General features: G+C 34.5%; 1 protein-coding gene across 2 annotated transcripts; it reads right to left on the bottom strand.

Annotated features, from left to right (window-relative positions):
• Nucleotides 1–1,106: 1,106 nt before the first annotated feature.
• Nucleotides 1,107–14,534, bottom strand: LOC113693620 (FH protein interacting protein FIP2-like). Of its 2 annotated transcripts, XM_072053884.1 has the most exons (11): nucleotides 14,379–14,534; nucleotides 14,121–14,230; nucleotides 12,770–12,904; nucleotides 12,114–12,269; nucleotides 11,671–11,754; nucleotides 11,297–11,343; nucleotides 11,023–11,096; nucleotides 8,677–8,734; nucleotides 4,782–4,842; nucleotides 3,289–3,369; nucleotides 1,107–1,452 (listed from the first exon to the last, which is right to left on the bottom strand). In XM_072053884.1, the coding sequence occupies exons 1-11, from the start codon at nucleotides 14,431–14,433 to the stop codon at nucleotides 1,399–1,401; spliced, it is 915 nt and encodes a 304-aa protein (XP_071909985.1). In that variant the 5' UTR covers nucleotides 14,434–14,534; the 3' UTR covers nucleotides 1,107–1,398. The 2 variants fall into 2 exon arrangements, 1 of the variants encoding a protein (XP_071909985.1); XR_011816206.1 differs by lacking the exon at nucleotides 1,107–1,452 and having other exon boundaries at nucleotides 4,782–4,848; nucleotides 8,676–8,734.
• Between the last annotated feature and the right edge of the window lie 661 nt (nucleotides 14,535–15,195).

Raw genomic sequence — 15,195 nt, 5'->3', positions numbered from 1 at the left:
CTTAAAATTCTATCTAAGGAATATAAGCCAATCCATATCTGCTTCATTTATAAATATAATTTAATTCTATCAATATCTTCAATTATGTTGTAATTGATAACACTTCCTGTTATCAAGATGTCAAAAAGATTTAGGAATACTAAATGATAGATATCAAAAAGATAGATGTCAATATGCACGTGGAATGTTTTCTATTATACTTACACACATAATGCTTTACGTTAGATTTAAGTTTAAGAAAAGAACAAACAACAATCAACTCATATTTTAGAAAAATATAATATATAATTTTAGTAAATTATTTATTTATTTTATGAACCGGACCAAAGGACTATATAAAGTTTTCCGAAAAATTATTATTTTATTTTTTATCAAAATTATTAATTTAGCTCGTTAGCCTAAATTGGGACTAGAAAAAAATATTATTTAATAAAGGTTATTAATTTATCGTGTATTATTTTATGAAGGTTTTACTGTACCTTGAAAGATGCAACCGATCTTTACAAATCTTTTATTGACATATTCTTCTCAGTTAATAGTTATTGGATCATAAGGAAACAAAAAAGAACTAAAACATAATGTTTTTAAAGAAAAAATAGTAATATAATAAACAATGGAATAAAGAGTAGCACAGAAAGTGAAACAAAAGACCTATTGCGTTTGTTATGCAACATCCAACTAAGATTAAGTTTAGCCGATACCATGATTGTGTCAACTAATTTCTTGCCAAATCTAATCCTTAACCTACTACTGATTCTATGTTAACAAGTCCGGTCACAAGAAATCACCACTAATCCATGCACCTCCGGGTTCCAAGTCAATGAGATTACCACCTCAAAATTCAAATAGGATGCTAATAGCTGAGACCATATATCATGGTCCTTAAGCCATTACCAGAGTTCAGTGCACATAGTACGCAGTGCACTCTCAGCTTAAGAACTTTGGAACACGGCATTTGTTCGAAAGCCAAAAAGGCATAGATTCCTCTTCTTATTTTTTTACCCTTCCTTCTACACCAGACGAGAACATATTCTCATATAGGAAGAAAAAGAAATGTTATGGAACAAGTACCGAGCACCAGACGGCCTTCTGCATGATACTGAAACTTTGACAATCTCTAAAACAGTTTGCTGAGACTCCTCATAAATGGAAACGTTTTCGCACATATTTTGATCAAGTAATAAATCAAGCACAACTAAGGGCATCGTATGGTTGCTGTACAAATAGATAAGCTAGGATCCTTATGTCACCACTTCCATTTCCAGATCCTGGATTGGCAAATTAAAATAACACAGAAATAGATATATATATATATATATATATATATATATATATATATATATATTACATACAGCCGGACGGATGCCTTACATGCCCACCATGTTGTACATCTGTTCATCACCTGATTGTTCCCAGCAAATTGGCACCATCAAGCTTTGCACCTTCCAATTGCTGTGAGCATCAAGATAGTTAATTCAGTCAAATAAGATATACATATTCCATAGTGGATGAAGCAGTGAGCTAGTAAATGTTCATAGGAACTAGCTGAATCAAGAAGTTAATATATATATTAACAAGCAAAACAAATTTGTCTATGATGTTCATCCTGTGACAAACTGCACTAAATTCCTGTTACAACAAGCCTTGTCGCTTTATTTGAAAAAGCTCTTTTCCCGAAATGATGTTTTATTTGGTGCAAGCACTTGAGGAGAGGGGAAGAGGAGGTATTCAGAGTGAGAGGAATTCCAGATGCTCAAAATGTGTCTTAACAAAATGTAGACTACATTATGTGTTCATGCGGGGTATCTGTGTGCATTTGTGCGTGCATGTGTGGCATCTGTGTGTGTAAGAGAGAGAGAGAGAGAGAGAGTGAGAGTAATGTATAATCAAAGAATGACACAATGCAGCTCCGGCTTTTCCTTTTTGGAAACCAAAATAGCTTAGCATCTGACAATAATGATCTAAACAATGACTTGTTTGTCAGAACACATTACTAACTTCATCAATGCATGACTGAAATTATTTTGATTGTATTTAATTTCTTTTCTTGCAAGACAACATCTTGACAATTGCAAAGCTTAAAACTGCTGAAAAGAAAATTAAATGACCAGCTTACACAATCTCAAGTTCTTTTTCCATGATATCAAATAAACAGAATATAACCACTAAAATGACAAGAAAATGGCGGCTTCCAATGTCTACATTATTTGAGCCTAGCTTCCATTAAAAAAATGAAAAATAAAATACATAAACTTTGAGCACAACTTCAAAACAGCTTTGTTGCCTCATATGAAGACAAACCAGAAAAATAGCTGGAAAGGGTCGTTCAACATCCTATTTAATTATGAACAAGTTCCATTTGGAGTAAGAAGCAAGCATCTTTCCAGAGTAGGATAGGTTTTCCCTTCCCCCACTTTTTTGAACTCTCTGTCCCATTGAAACTGTCATGCTTTTATTCTCAGTTGTCCCAAAATTCTGGTACCTACCCAAAATAGCAAACAACTTAAATCTGACTCCCTCATTTACCCCTCATAAAGTTGGCCAAAAAGGTTCTATTTCATACCATGGGACCGTGCAATCTTCTCAATAAGTTCAGCATAGATGCATGTTAAGTACACTTCTGTAGAAGCACAATACAGATTGGGATGGAGGAGTTTTTTTTTTTTTTTTTTTTTAATTTTGGTTGTCATCTTCTTTTCATTTTTCCATCTCTTTGGAGAACAGAGAGGAAGGGTAAAACAACAGGGACAATGGAGTGTTTGCAACCAGCACCAAGATGGTAAAGTCCAAATATTATGTCATACAATAGCCTGAACTAATCGAGACCCTGCTCCCTCATCATTTTGGAAGATCCAATAGTTCTTATTCTAAGCAATGCAAGTTGGAATTGTAAAATATGTTGTACTACTTCACGAATATTCATTTGTCCTTTTACATAAGAATATTTTGCAATAGCAACACAATTTCAGATTTGAATCTTAAGCCTTTTCAGTAGTTTTGCTTTTATATTTTTCCCATGCAGGAATAAAAGCTTTTAAAAGAACAAAAAATTGACCCAAAATCCCCTCTCTCTCCCCCTCAAGAAACTAACACCACACACCAGAGAGAACTAAAGCTAGCATATCAAACACAAATAATCTCCATGTACTCCAATACAGATACACTATGAATGAAGGATAAAAATACTATATTGAAGAGACTGGCAACAGCTTTGTTATGGTAGGTACCTACATTTGCTTTATAAACATGAGTTAAAAAGAAGGAAATGCATGGACAACTTTTACTTACTGTCTCACGAAGATTCACATGCCGAAGATAAGCTCTCTGGAGATTGGCACCCTTCAAATTGGCATTAGTTAACTTTGCACCCTGGATGGAGGAGAATAGAGGGGCTGAGTTAGAGGTAACCCAAGTAGCTAAAAGGACAAAAGAAACAAAGAGACAAAAAAGAATGTGGATACAATCACCAGTGGCTCTGAATGTGCAACAATCAAACATCACTATTGAAGTTTAAAATCAAATACACCAATTTATAGATATCTGGATGTCCAATTGATAGCATTGTAAGGCCACACAAATTAAGAGGCAGCAGGCACTATAATCTTGCATCTCATAGAAATAGCACTTGGGCAACAAGTTTCATAAGAGTACAGGACGGTCAGTTGGGTAAACCAGCATATAATTCAGCAACCAGCAACATGCTTCAAGTGCACAACTAGAAAGAAAATGCAAAAGCAATACTACCGGTGAAATTATAGCAGCCCATTTTTTCTCATTCATTCCTTTCTGTTCCTTGTCAATAGACAGTAGATTATAAAAGTAAAATAATGTACAATATAGAAAATGATCAGAAAAAAAGCTGTATTACAATGGAGATAAAAGTTATTTTATGCAAAAACTTATCAAGGTCTGATGGCTGCTAAGTGACCTCACCCACTGCCAAGTGATATCTTTTATATGATTTGGGTAATAAGAACTGATACTGGTATTCTAAAGCCCAAACAAGGAGAGCACCAGGTTCCAATGACAATACACTCCTCAAAATGGAACAATGCTTAATAACTGTCTCCCACCACTAATAACACAGGGCAGTCCAATGAATAACAGAAGAACAACACAACACATAATTTCAAAATTATACAACCAATGACATGATGAGAATATTCCTCTTCTTTAATCATCAAAAATTGCTTAGTGGGAAAGGGGAAAGCATATGAGGGCTGAGCTAAGACCCTATTTTCCTGCAATGCTCAACAAGAGATGCACATTATGGAATAATTCTTTCTGGCACCCAGTTGTTAAGTTCATGCAAAAGCTCTACGAAAATGATTTGAGACCTACTAATCAATTTGTCATATGTAAAAGATGATAAAGAAACGAACTGTCCTCCAGGCTGTCCACTTTGTCCCACCCAAACTACTAGTATATTAATTCAATCCTCACGTAAAAACATGTGCCAAGACAAACAGAAAAGTCCAATTTAAAGACTGAAGTACAAAACTACTAACAATAAACAACGTACTTCAAACTAGTATTTACATAGTATACTTAATGAAGTGTAGAATTTCAATTTAAAACCAAAATCATGCAATGGAAGACAACAAATACCATTCTCAACTTATAATGAAATCACTAAACCGAACTTCAGACACTCAGTAACCCTGGAAGCACACAAATAAACAATCTGTAGATTCATATGAAAATTGCCAAATAATTAAAAAAGAAAGAAAGAAAACTGGTACTCTTATAAGCATTGACAAACAACAAAAGGCACCACTTACCTTTAGATTGGCTCCTTCCAGATTAGCTCCTTCCAAGTTAGCATTTGTAAGATCAGCCGTCAGCCGTCTGACAATTTAAAGCAAGCAAAGTCGAGAAGCAAGTTTAGCAAAAGATGGGAATCAAGAAAAGGGCAAGTCCACATAAAAGAGAAACCAATGTGCTGTTCAATTTTTCCATTATATCCCTTTTCCTTGCTTGGACAACTATTATAACCAGCAGTGTCAACTTTTCTATCCATCATGAGATCCTTTTGTACAATATACACACACATAACTTACAATTATTTTGCACATCCCCAATTTAGTCTTTGTCTCCAAAAAATGTTCATTTTAAGGGTAACTGTGAATATTGCTTTTTATTAAAAAAGAAACTAGAAATACATTGATGTTCTCAACTGGCTTCCCAAAGAATAGAAGTCGATGTCCTAATAATTGACTTTAAAGTTGACTTTTTCTCAATCTCCTTCAAAGTCGATATTCAAGAAATCAACTACTGTACTAAGATTACATATCTTCTTCCTTCCCTTTACTCAAAATACTCCAAATTTCTCCTTCCTCAGACCCACTGCAATTTCCCCCTCAATTTCTTCTCTATTTCCCTTCTTGTTCCTCAATTGAGAATTAATTACCTCTGGCCTCCTTTCACTTTAAAGGCAATACCACCGATCAGACAACAACAACAACCACTCTCCAAAAACTCCCAATACTCTTTTACATATTACCTAAGCCATATTACTGGTAAGTACCAATGAAGGGGTGATTATGATTTGAAGCTCTCATTATCAATATTATACCTTCCCAGGCTTCAATTTGTTAGTCTTGTATGTCTGGATCACACCAATTTGTCTCTCTCTGATCACAGCCCTTGTGTTCACAAACATTTTCAAGAAAACTAGTTTGCCCAGCCCAAAATGTGAAGGACAGGAAAGTAGTCGCAATGATTTCATCAAGAAAACATTCAGAACAAGCAAATATTGGGAACAAACACAGACAAAGTCAACTTTAAATTCTATTTTCAAAATCGACTTATGTATCCTTGGAAGTAATTTCAAAACAGCAATACTATTTAAATTTTGAATAAGAAAGCCAATCTTTGATAAATAACCCTTGTTCCAGATAATGTATTTCCATTTATACATGTTTTTATTAAAAAAAATCTTAAAAATCTAGGCATTAAAAGAAAAAAGGCAATTAAGAATTTGAAACTTATTAGCCAAAGTGGCACAAATATTCAATGCAAGGTTTCATGATGTGAAATGATAAACTGCCTCCCTAGCATCCCATTCAATCTGGAATACCAGTTGGAAAATTTTTAAGAATTTGGTGGTTAATTTACATGCACTACGAAGTCAATTCACCAATTAGAGATGCCTTCCCTAGAATCGACTTCCTGGGGACGTCCAAACATATCCCAGACTCCACTTGAATAAAAGTCAAATATCCAATTCAACATTGATGTTCTTTTAATATCTAATAGGGCAAAGTGCACAAGATGGCCAGTTTAAACTTCTTCATATGTCTCATTTTAGTTTCTCAATTACTTTTAGACTCAATTTGATCATTTTTTGTTTGTTTAATATTTTCACCCATTCCATATATATCTCCACTAAGTTCAAAAAAAAAAAAAAACACTCATGTGAGTTGCTTAGACTCAATTTGATCATTTAACTTTTGTATGTTTATTCCACCGCATATCTCCACTAAGTTTAATATAAAGTACCTCATGTGAGTTGCACAATTTCTTTCAGAGGCATTGTATTTTTATCAGTTCAATGGATTTCTTCTTTTGTTCTTATTCCTATTTTTTATTTTTCCGATTCTTCTTTCTTCCCCTTCTTATTTCTCCTCCCATAAATCCTAGCACATTTTGCAACTCAAAATAAAGATGGACAGCCACCAAAACCTATTCCATCTTCCAATTAACCTCACATTCTCTACTAATTTTTGGACGTTGACATCATTTACATTTAGTGATAAAATTAACAGAAACAACCTTGTAGTGCTCAAATGAAACATGAAGGCAGTGGCACCACTACCCATGCAGCTCATCTCTGTTTCTAATCCCACAAAACAGATGCAAGTACTTTCCTCTCAACATCATAAAGCTAACTCAAACCTAGAATCAATCCTCCAACTACCAAAATATCGAATGAATTCATACTCCAAAATCCAAAAATTCCTAGATTCCTGTTACAAGTTAAGCAAATGCAAATATCCTAAAATATATGTGCCCTTCTGTTTAAATGTATCAATCTATCAAAACGTATGGATTGATATACAAAACTGACACTCCAAATTCCAGTTGATTTCAGAAGATTGTCAAGAATAAAGGACAAACTTCTAAATTTTTATGTTTTAAACGAAGAACAATCTACCACCATTTAAGCAATTACCCAGGTTCTTGATAAAAAAAATATTGAGGTTTTAGCATAATGACAAATGATAAGCAAGGGCAATATATAGTGTCAAACAAGTCATTTTGTTGTCCTCAAGTTGTTTGACCGTAACAGGATTTGCCTAATAAGTGAAACTTTAGATTAAAAGCACTTACGACATGCATATTCAACAAATGCTACATATCTTCTAAATGCTAATTAGCGAGGTACAATTTAAAAAGTATCTTGAAAATGGACTTCCATCAATGAGAAGCTAAGTCCAATAGGGCCAAAGGCACTTTAAGGTTTTCCTTTTCTTTAAATTATTTATGCAAAAATAGCCTTTGGTTACAAATACAACACTTAGAAGAACCCGGTCCAAACACAAAATCAATAGTTATTTGTCCTAAATAAAATGTTCTAGATTTATTCAAGTTATATCACAATCACAACAAAATACCAACTTGCTCTCAAAAGCTTTGGTTTCATCGTGCTGGAAAGAGAAGTTTCTACATACAAATTCCATCACTACATCATAGTTTGCATGAAAAACTCATTAAAGATTAAAATGCTACAAAGTTCTCAAAGTTACAATTAGCCATTGTCCCAAAATTTTAGCAGCATTATTTAGAATGAACCTCAGGCAAAGTAGAAGCTAAAACCTTCATGAAACTTCTCTTGTGAAAGTGGATGTACAATAATGGTCCGAAGTATTTGTTCAGAATTTTGCTAAGCACTTAGTACAACATCTTGACAACTTTAACTGAATTAGTTCATCAATATTGTGGGACTGTCACCTTTCTATGAATGTGCAGATATTCTGTGACTTAACATTTAAATACCTGATTTGTTGTAAACCTGAGTTCAGATTTCAAGTCAGCCATAGCAAGCAGAGAGAGCAAAGAGGGGTGTAACATTAAGTATGAAATCTTTCAGATTAAACTCCACAAGTTTTCCTCCAGGATGTAATCTTCAGCAGTTCCAGCTATCTATCCCAATTTACTGGACGAATTTGATTTCATATTCACTCAAACTATCCATTTCCCTTTAGGGGAAACACAGGTAAGTAATCTTACCCTCACTCTAATCCATTTTGTTTAAATCACAATACTATGTTTACATGCCATAAAAAACTATTTTCTCAAAGATGACATTACACAGTTGCAAACTTTAAATTTTATCTCATCCATGTTATGGTTAATGCCCTTAGAAAACATTGTATTCCTTTACCATAAATTTCAAAGATCAAACAATGCAATATGTGTGAGGCACAACAAATCTTCATGTATGTTGTGCATCACTGCATGTGTGTTAAACATAATTTATTGTAATACAACAGCTGCAAAGAATTCCGAAGGAAGAGGAACGGCAAATGGGAATTTTATTTCATGAAAACGTGCTTGACAGATGCACTGAGGCAAATGGCAATTTTGTTTCATGAAAATATGTTTGACAGATGCACTGAGGAAACAAGAAAACATGAATGAGAGCAGTCCAGTTAAACTTGAGAATATTTCACCTGTAAGTGCGCTGATCGCAGATCTGCCCCACAAAAGCTACAATCTACCAAGCATGCATCTGCAAGAATGATCATAAACAATATAAAAATGATGCTTTACTTAGATGCAGTTACAAAGGCAGACAAACAGAAAGAAGATAGTTATGTAATCAACCAAGGGTTCAAGGAATTCTAAAAGTAAAAGATTTTCATGATATTCTAAGCATCCCTTAAAGATTAACAGCCTAATTGGCAGCAAAAATACATCCTTTAAGTGTCCTTAAGTTTCAATGTGGTTTTATTTTCTTAGGTTTAAAACTTTCTACAATTTTAGGTCTTAAGGGGCATTTTGGTGACAAATTATCTGGATGGCCACCAAACTTTTGGAATCATTGAACTATTAAAAGTCTGGTTTTGACCACTGAACTATCTAAAGTTTAGATTTCAGGCCATTCCATCAAATTTAAACATTAAATATGACAGATCTGACTGCTCGCACCATTCACAAGACAAAAGGGGCATAGTTAACGACTAAATCTGACGAAATGACCCGAAATCTAAACTTTAGATAGTTCAATGCCAAAACCAGACTTTTAATAGTTCAGTGGCCAAAACTCGACGATTCCAAAAGTTCAATGGCCATCTGAATAATTTGCTCTATTTTGGTCTTGTACTTGTTCTCAGGAAATTTCCAGCAACTATGCCATTTTGTCTTTTTTTTTTTGTTATTTATTATACTAGGTAACTAGATGGGGTAGTAAATGTTAGAGAAGTTCTACAACTAGCTTGCTTTCCTACTTAGAACAGAAACTAGGAGTTCTATTTCTTTCTATAAAAGTTTATAGCTTAAAATACGTGTTCCTGTGACATTCTAGGTAAATAGATGAATGAATAATGAATTAAATTTTTTCTTTAGCAGTTGCTTTGTTCTGTTTCCCCTCTTTCCGCCCACAACAGTTCAGGGGTACTCTTCACAACCCTGCAACAGCCCCAAGATCCTCCCATTCTTCAACTAGCACTAATAGGCAAGATCTTTCCTATCTTGTCCACTAGCATTATGAGTGTAAGACCTATTTCCATGTGGAAATAAAGCAGGCCATAGGTCAAGTGTAATGCAATTTAACCATGCTTGTTTTATTCAATTAAACACTAACAGAAAGAGAGAGAATCAAAGTTTAATGAAACTGTAGCCTACTAGCAAGTTGAAAAAACCATCCTAACTGAATGAACTGTTATAAGAACTGTTTCTCATAATGTCTGAAATGACATCATTTCCTTGTCATGATCTGATTTCCAAGTAACCAGTCAGTCAACAAGACACAAATGCTAAAATAGCATCTACTTGTAACTTCTTTCTCCCTCAAAACATCTCATTTCCCTTTTTCAATCAAAGTGAACATACATGTGGCTGCACTCAAATTCACTTTTACGTTCATACTCTACTTTCTTTCTTTCTTTGCTTCTTGTAAACGTATTTGATACATTACCTTCATCTCCTCTGTTAAGCAAACAGCTAATATCTCTTAACGTTTCCTGTTTATTTTCTTTCTTTTGCTTAAACAGCTAGCCACCATTCCTTTATTCTATCTTATTATTTTGAAACTAGCAAAGATCAACCGCAGTGAGGAGAGGGGGAATAAAAAAGATTAGCAAAACTTTAAATGATGAGGACCTTTACCATGACCATATTTATGAACAGCAAGGTTGCCTCAAATGCAGATCTCTAGGGTTCATAAAATGAGGACCTTTAGATTTTTTAGATCACACAGTTGCTATGCTTAGACTTCTTATATTAGACAATTGCTCAAAGATCCAAAAGATATCGTACATGGAGGATAGACCCCTTTGATCACAAAATTTCTAAGACAACACAGATTTCTAGTGCAAATATTTTTGTTTAAAGTAACCAGAATACTTTTTGCCAATAACTTCTGTGCATATTGCAGCTGCTTTGGCTGGTGGCCTGTGAAGTTATAATTGTTGAGGACCTATGTTATGGCCCAGACTGCATCAGAAAGAATATTGCAGTCCCCTCCCTAAGTTCAAATTATTAGCAAAAGAAAAACATCATATCATCATGTCAGATTGCTTGTTACATTATACAAGTCATATCCTTGTATACGCTAAAAGTAAAAGAGGCTTCACTTATAAGAACGGGCATATTATGTTACTTATCTACCAGTTGCCAGAAAGACTATATCGACTAATGATTGCAAGAGTGCCAGGAATCCCATGTACGTTACGTCATCAGTGGTGCCTTCCAAGGAAGGAACGCCAAATCTACAACAATTATTGAGAAACATGGTGACAGGATTTGTTAAAGAAGGTATTTATATCCTGTAATTGCAAACAAGAAGCAACAAATTACCTTGTAAGTTTGCACTTTGAAGATTGGCACCTGCTAATAAAGCTCCACGAAGGTTGGCTCCAGTAAATTCGCATCTTCCCTAGGCAAAACAAGATTTTTCTCAGGTATGTCAAAATACATAAATGTACTTGAAAGGATAAAGAATAGACACAAACTGACAGCAGACACTTTACTTAGAACCTCAAATAAATATTCAGAAAATTATTCTACTTAGTCATATACCCAAAGAAAACAAAAAAAAATGATGCAAAGAAAATCAACATGAAAACCTTACTCGCGCAAAGTTGCATTGTGAAAAATGGAAGCCTCAGCATCCACATCCTGTAATAAAGATGAAAAATATTACCTGTAGTATAGGAAACAAAAATTCACATAAGGAGTATAAAGCAATCAGAAAATAATCGCCTCTGACAAACAGAACCTTAAAACCCATATGACCAACATTTTTACTAAGAAACAACAAAAGGATCTAAAGACCAAATCATAAAGGTAAAAAAGCAATTCAGAATCTTAAGAGTCCAATTTTTTACATGTGATATAAATAAAGAACTTTAATTTACAGGATAAACATAAACATGTATTTGATGAACAGTAAATTCTAGAAGGCAAAAACCAATATGAGTGGGAGAAGAGAAAAAGAATGCTTACCTTGAATTTTGCACAGTGGAGATTTGCACGTGAAAAGAATACATTTTTAAGACATGCATAGCCGAAGTCCACATATGACAGGTCCTGAAAACATCAAAGACCCAGCATCCCCAACCCAGGAGACCACAATCATAAACTAGAAATGAATAACGAAGCATACTCTGGATGCTTGAAAAAGTCAGAGGTAAGACATCTAGAATAAATGAAGGAAGGACATAATTACAACTAATAGTCAGAGGTCCTTGAAAAAGTTATGCTGGATGCTTAATGCATTACAAACTTTTCCAGGCATTTTTCTTCATGTTCCCTTTAATTCAATCATTTACATCTAGAAAATACTTCTATGGTAAACCTATTAATCTTACCGATCAATAAGATTATACTACAGATGAAATACACATTACATTACAACGAGCAGGCATACAAGAGTTGCAAATTCTCACCAGCTTAGAAAGATCAAGACCAGAAAGATTAACTCCTCGGAATCTAACTCTCTCGGACTGTATGCATTTGATTATATCAATGCGAGTCAATTCCGTACCCAATTCCTCCTCCTCCTTCTTCTTACTTAGAGCAGTTTTAATTCCATCTATCAGTCCCTGTAGTTAATCATATGACAGAGGAGATAAGAGCATCTTCATCTTCTTCAGAGGATGAAGTTATCCATAACAGCATGTTTACTAGTTGAAAAACATAGAATCAGATGTTAATTGATATTCAAGTACGAAGTTCCAATGAAAGAGAGTCAGACAGACAGACAGAGAAGTTCCGACACAAATTTGCCATACATTTAGAGAGAATAGAGCAATCAATTTTGTTCTAGCGATTTTGTTCTAGCATGAGAGGAGATGATTTAGAAACCTAAAAATTCAAAGCACAGGAACTGATTTCTAAATACACAAATAGAAAACAACTTCTAAACCTAACGCACCAAAATATTTTCCAAAAGTATCATATAGTACAGCCAGAAACTTAGAGAATGGCAGATGAAACAAGGAACGCAACTTTATCTTTCTGCATTCAAAAGGCAATGCAGACACAAATGGTATGCAAGTTGTTCTCCATCAAACAAGAAAATTAATCCAACAGAATGACTCACAAGTAGTTGGTAATATTCCGCCTCCCGCAAAAGCTCTAAATATTCAGAATCTTTCAGCATTGGGACAGCACCATCCCTCAACCAATTCAAAATATGCCGAAAATGTTTTCCATCCCTATCCACAAAAACATATCCCTGCAGCACATTGAGTGAAAGAAAATAGTTTAAACTTAAGTTACCAAAAGAAGAAGCTTCTACTCTTTTGACTCCAGCCCAAAGATTAAAAAGAATTCTCTGCTGTTAATTTCTATTAGATAGTTCCCAAATTGAACTATCAAGGGCTTTAGTAAGTCGTAACACTAAAGAAACAACAACTTAATTCATAACATAACAGATGAGTTCATAACTACAATACATGGGAACTAGCATTGACAGTCATGCCTTCAGAATGAGGAACATCGGGTGCAACTGTATTTATAGTACCAATGGTGAAGCCAGGACTTTGGCTAGGACTTTGGCTCAGTGGGGGCAAGATTGTACACTTAAAATGAAATTAAAAAAAGCCTCTTGTTCCACTTCCTATAATCTTTCTCATTCAAATGGTAATTAAATGTAGCATAATTAATAGCTTTGAAATAATTGGACCGTAGAAGAGATACCTAAAAGAAATAAATTGGCTGTTAAGAGATGACTAGTTTCCAAATTATAGGGGGGCAATGTCAAGAGATAAGGGCATGTTTTAAAATTAAGGGTGGGCAATTGTGAGAGAAACCTAAAATTTTATAAAGTTTTTAAGCATATTTTGTGATTTTTGCAAAGTTGAGGGGGGCAATTGCCCACCCTCACACCAAGGTGGCTCCATACCTGTATCTGTAAGTGGCTTGAAAGAAAACTGGGGTAAAAAATAATCTCGACCCTAGAGAAAATTCCATTTGTGGTGTGACTTCTAAGCCATAAAAATTGGCTAGATACAAATTTACTTACTGCCCATATTATCCAATCAAGTATTCATCTAAAACAGCTTCAAACACAGCAAAGAATGATAAAGTTCCTAGAGCAATCTCATAGACCATCGGATCCCACCGAATCCAAGAGCAGGGAGATAGGGCTTGCAACTAGTATAAAGCAAAAAGAAAAAAATTCCTATCTCCTTAAATCCCAAAAAAAACAAGATACACAATACCATTTTCCACAATATGAGGAGTTTCCTACCTAAGCCCAAAAATTCTCACTCCAGACTATCAACAAACCACTAATATCTTTCCTCCTTTGCTTCAAGAAAAGCAAATCACTGTACTAAGAGCACATCAATTAAATTACTAAGAGCAGAAGAAAATAGATAATTGAATACACCAAAAAAAAATCTACAGCTTCAAATTGGTCCTAATGAAGAAATGCTAATAAAATATACCTTGTCGGATTCATGGCTTAGAGTATGCCGACCGCTGAACATTGCAGCGAGCATCGAATCCGGCTCGCGGTGAGTTAATGTATCCACAGTAGTGCAAAATTTCTTCCCTCCTACAATTAAATATGTAAATAATAAAACAAAATTCAGAATTAGGGCTCGCTTGCTCCCAAGATTGATCAAGTAATTTGGCTGATACATAAATAAATAAATATATATATTTATATATTATATCTAGATGGAAAATGAGGAAGAACTTACCGATGTTGAGGCGGATAATGGAGGAAAAGCCGCCATGGGAGGAAATGGAATTCATGATTCAATCATTCAGTTCTGAGCATCTTTGCTGAGAGGAAAACTGGTGGGGCATTTGTATCGCTAGCAAGAGTGACGTGAGAAGCACGTGCGTTGGAAGCAAGTGGGTGTAGTGTAGCAAAAGAAGTAGGGGGGAATTTGGTCCAACGGCTGCGAGCTGACCGGTCATATGGATTGACTGGTGACTGACTGCTTCGGTCGGCAGGTCAACCGTTTCGCTACTTTTGCCCGTTTTTGCCCGTTTCTGAAAATGAAAATTCACTCTAACTTCAAAAATTAAAGAAAAACTACCCACAATTTTTTTTCCTTTGGTTGTGTTCATGAAACCTCTAATGCTGCTACTTGGATATTGTTTGGTACAGTTCTAGCTCATGGTAATTGCCTGAGCCACGTGCCTTAAAATGGGGTCAATTGGTGCCACTTAATTTTTAAAAAATTATACATTATGTATATGTACTAAACCAAGAATCGAAATGAATATGTACTAAACCAATAATTGGAAGAAATATTCTTAAGAATAATTCATGGACATATAATAAGGTAAAGGTTCCCTATAGTAGGCTATAAATGATATATAAAATGTAAAAGAGATTACTGTAATAATGGTATTGAGTGTGATTGAACCCCAAAAAATAGTGCAAAATATGGTATTTTTATAGCAATTAGTTTTTTTTGCTCGACACATATAAGATGGAGATCTTAGCCAAAAAAAAGAAAAAAAGAATAAGAAGCATAAATACAACATAACAACAAATGCACACTA

Source organism: Coffea arabica, chromosome 6c (genome assembly GCF_036785885.1).
Source record: "Coffea arabica cultivar ET-39 chromosome 6c, Coffea Arabica ET-39 HiFi, whole genome shotgun sequence".
Lineage (NCBI taxonomy): Eukaryota > Viridiplantae > Streptophyta > Magnoliopsida > Gentianales > Rubiaceae > Coffea > Coffea arabica.
This window is presented reverse-complemented; position numbering and strand designations above follow the sequence as displayed.